Genomic DNA, 4443 nt, shown 5'->3' on the forward strand with positions numbered 1-4443 from the left:
TGCAACTCAACCTGTCCAGGCCTCACACAACTCAAGATACAACTTCCTCCCACTGGATGAGACCCTGCAGAAAGTCCATGAAGCCACAAGACCATTGCAACCCAACCCAACCCAACCCAAGTCATGTGGGAGTCCTCCAAGTCATTGTGGAGGAGATGGAGGGATTTGGACGGTGCCAGGTAAGAGTGTGGTTAGGGAGCCCGGAACACTGATGGCCAGCTGGGCCAAAAGAGTTCCAGCTCTCCAATAGAGTGTCCCCAGCCCCATGCTGTTTTGTTTTTAATCAATGACTTGGAGGCCTAGAACCTTATTTTCAGATGATACAAAAACTAGATAAGGCGGCTTAGCAAGACCTGGAGAGTTGGGAACCCTGAGTCAGATCTAATAAGACCAAAATGAACAAGGAATTTGACCCCGCACTTGGGGGTAAATCAGCTACCAAGGCCCAGGATGGAGGAGATGTGCCCAAGCGCCATTTTTAGGTGAAAGACTTTTGTGGGTCAGAGTGTGACTGCTGACGGCCCATGAGTCAGCAGTGTGCCAGGGCCTTCTCCAAATTTCAGTAGATCTTGGGCTCCAGTCTCCTCTTCTCTGCCCTACTCCCACCCCAGCAGGAGTCTTGCACTCAGCCCCCGAAGAGATGCTGGACCCGGGAGAAGACTAGAGACCACATCACAGCAGGATGAACTGAAGGGACCAGGACTGTTCCTGGTGAAGAGGAGAAGACTTGGGGGTCATGGAGACAATCTCAGAATATTTGAAGTTTTTCTTTCTTTTTTTTTTTTTTAAACCCTTAACTTCTGTGTATTGGCTCCTTGGTGGAAGAGTGGTAAGGGTGGGGGCAATGGGGGTCAATGACTTGCCCAGGGTCACACAGCTGGGAAGTGTCTGAGGCCGGATTTGAACCCAGGACCTCCCGTCTCTAGGCCTGACTCTCAATCCACTGAGCTACCCAGCTGCCCCCTATTTGAAGAGTTTTTTAAGAAGGAGAATTCAACTTGCATTGTTTGGCCCCCAAAGGCAGAAAGAAGTAGGAGTAGCGGGAAGATGGCACTGGAGCTCTTCAAAAGTGGAATGGGCTTCCCTTTGAGGTAGTGAGTTTCTCGCCCCTGAAAGTCTTCAAACAGAGGCTGGATGGACACTTTTTGGGGATGGCAGGAGGAAATTTCTGCTCAGATACAAGTTAGATGAGATGCTTTTTGAGATCTTAAGCTCTGAAATTGAATGATAGCCCGACTCATCCCAATGTAACTACAAGGATCTCAGAGGCCCATTTGAGAGATGATAACCAAAAGCCAAGCAGAGACTAAACTCAACAGAACCAGGAGCTGCTGGCCCTCCAAGACTCGTGCAAGGCAGAAAAAAAAGCCCAAGGCCCCCAGACACACGGCACCGGGCCAGAAGCACCACGGACACTCACATGACCCGAACACATCGCCAGCCCCAAATCTCTCCTGCCATCTCGAGATTCAAGGCATTCAACGCAACTTCTCCTGCTATGGTCATACCATACGGCCTCCCCAGATACTCACATATCCTGGCGGGACCCAATCGCAACTCAGAAGAATCCAGCATGACTTGGGAGAATCCAGCGAAACTCAGTGATGAGTCCCTTTGGGGCTCCCAGAATCCGTAGGCCAACAGGAAAGCATCTCAAGCCTGCCATGCCACCTAACTCAACCCAGCTCTGCCCCAACCCTACTTCCTGTATCTTCCCATTCCTTTCCTCCCTCCACTCTGATCCCCCCACATCCCCCCCACCAGACCGGCTCCCTTACACCTCTGTGACCAAGTGCTTCCCACTGCCCCCAACTAGCCCATTAGCCTTGCCCTCAGGGGCCTCGGGAGGGCAGCAGGGCTGCGTGGCCACATGCCGGTAGCGGCCCATGTCTTCTCCTTCCGTTTCCCGGTGGTAGAAATAGCTGAAGTTGGAGACGATGACAGGTACAGGCAGGGAGATGGTGAGGACGCCCGCAATGGCACAGAGGGAGCCCACTATCTTGCCACCCATTGTGGCAGGTGCCATATCCCCGTAGCCCACGGTGGTCATAGTCACCACGGCCCACCAGAAGGAAGCAGGGATGCTGGTGAAGCCCGAATCGGGGGGCCCATCTACCTCAGCAAAGTAAACGGCACTGGAGAAGAGGACCACCCCAATGAAGAGGAAGAAAATGAGCAGGCCCAGCTCCCGCATCGATGCCCGCAGTGTCTGGCCCAGGATCTGCAGGCCTTTGGAGTGGCGGGACAGCTTGAAGATGCGAAAGACTCGCACCAGGCGGATGACCCGCAGGATGGCCAGGGACATGGCGGGCTGCCCCACGCCTCGCTGCCGGGCCAGCTCGGTGCCCAGGGCCACAAAGTAGGGCAGGATGGCCACGAAGTCAATAAGGTTCATGACATTCTTGAAGAAGTCTGCCTTGCTTGGACTGGCACCCAGGCGCACCAGGAACTCGAAGGAGAACCAGCAGATGCACAATGTCTCAACCAGGAAGAAAGGGTCGTCGAACGGGGTCCTTGGCGGTGGAGGAGGCACTGGCTGGGAGCCATTGGACCGAACTGGCAGGAGCTGGGGGAGGGAGCAGCTCAGTTGAGACGGTGCCCACTCCGGGGAGTGAGTCATGGCTCCGGGGAAGCCTATAGGTCTAGGCCAAGGTCAAGGGTCTGGTCTGCTCACTGACCATGGGGTGGTGAAGGCAGGGGAGAGGATGCCAGAGTCCCCCGAGGGGTTGGTGAGTGGAGGCTAGATGCCAGGGTAAGAGAGATCCTGAGGGAATGACCTGAGTGCGCTGGGAAAAATTCCAAGGGGTTTCAAGGACTCCCCTATAGGAAGGAGGTGAATTCTAATCCCCCACCTCTACTTGGAGACTGAGAATGGATGGAGAGACGTTGGAGCTCTGGGGTCTCCCCCCTCCCTTTCAGAAACTATTAGCCCCCATCCTACCCTGTCCTTAATTCAGCCTCTTGCTCTGAACCTCTAATGTCCTGTACCAGCTCTGGCCCCCTCTGCCTTTCCCAGCGCCATCCCCCTGCTCACCCCTGGCCTTCCTCATCCCTTTCTGACCCCCACCAACTTCTTCCTCCAGAGGCTTCCTCTCTCCACCACTGCCTCCTCTCCCCCATCATTCTCCAGCTCCTTCTGTCCCCTGCTCCCCTACCCATTTCCTACCCTGGTCTGATCTTTTTTCACTCCTTTGGTCCCCTCGGACACTCTGACTCCTTATTTCCCTCTATTCTTCCCTAGCCACCTTTCTCCTCCCTCTGCCCTTTCCGCAGCCTTTACCCTCTGACCACCTCCAGACCCCTGGACCCCCTGGCCCGCTATTTCCCCCTCTTCCTTTTCCTAGCCTCTACCTTCCCTCTCCAGGACCCTTTGCCCAGCTGGGCCCCTCTGCCCTTTCCTAGCCTTTACCCCCTGGTACCCCTGACCTCTTCCAGTCCCCTTTGCCCCCTAGCTTCCTCTGACCTCCAGTGCCCTCTGCCCTTTCCCAGCTCCTCCAGACCCCTCTGCCTCCTCAGCCTCCTCTGCCCTTTCCCAGCTCCTCCAGTGCCCTCTGCCTCCTCTGCCCTTTCCTAGCCTCTACCCCCCCATCCTCTCTGCCCTCCTCCAGTCCCCTCTGCCCCCACAGTACCCTCTGCCCTTTCCCAGCTTCTTCCTCTTGGTCCCCTCTGAGCTCCTCCAGTCCCCTCTGCCTCCTCTGCCTCCTCTGCCCTTTCCTAGCCTCTACCCCCTGGTCCCCTCTTCCCTCCTCCAGCTCCTCTGCCCCCAGGTACCCTCTGCCCTTTCCCAGCTTCTTCCTCCTGGCACTCTCTTTCCTCCTCCAGTCCTCTCTGCTCCCTCTGCCCTCCTCCAGCTCCTCTGCCCCCACAGTACCCTCTGCCCTTTCCCTGCTTCTTCCTTCTCATCCCCTCTGAGCTCCTCCAGTCCCTGGTGCCCCCTTGGCTCCCTTTACCCCACCCCTTCTGACCTCCTCCGGTGCCCTCTGCCCTTTCCCAGCTTCCACACACTGGCCTACTCTGACCTCCTTCCATCCGCTATGTCTCCGCGGTCCCCTCTGTCCATCCCCCTCTCCTCCTGTGCCTCAGTTTCCCGCCACTCACCGGCCCCGGGGCAGCCCCGGGCGAGCCATCTCGCTCATCCCGGAAGTCGGGCAGGGTCTCCAGGCAGAAGACCACGATGGACACAAGGATGACGAGCACAGACACTACGGCCACGACGCGGGCGGCTGCTGAGCTCTCCGGGAACTCGAAGAGCAGCCAGAGCTGGCGCGCGAATGGCCGCCGGGGCAGCTGACGCTCGGGTTCGGCTGCGAAGCCTTCGTCCTCCCGCAGCTTAGCCAGGGCGTCGGCACCCAACTCGTAGAAGGCCACCTCGTCCAGGAAGACGTCCAGGGGCACGTGCGCCGGCCGCCGCAGCCGGCCCCCCGACTGGTAGTAGTGCAGGAT

The 4443-nt window shown here is 57.5% G+C and overlaps 1 protein-coding gene across 1 annotated transcript; it reads right to left on the minus strand.

Moving 5' to 3' along the window:
* Window positions 1-1774: 1774 nt before the first annotated feature.
* On the minus strand, window positions 1775-4440 carry KCNA7 (potassium voltage-gated channel subfamily A member 7; the record flags this gene model as incomplete). Its single annotated transcript, XM_044684351.1, has 2 exons — window positions 1775-2566; window positions 4099-4440. Coding segments are annotated over 2 exons (1134 nt in total), but the record flags the coding sequence as incomplete, so codon positions are not given.
* Between the last annotated feature and the right edge of the window lie 3 nt (window positions 4441-4443).

Source organism: Gracilinanus agilis, unplaced genomic scaffold (genome assembly GCF_016433145.1).
Source record: "Gracilinanus agilis isolate LMUSP501 unplaced genomic scaffold, AgileGrace unplaced_scaffold49083, whole genome shotgun sequence".
NCBI lineage: Eukaryota > Metazoa > Chordata > Mammalia > Didelphimorphia > Didelphidae > Gracilinanus > Gracilinanus agilis.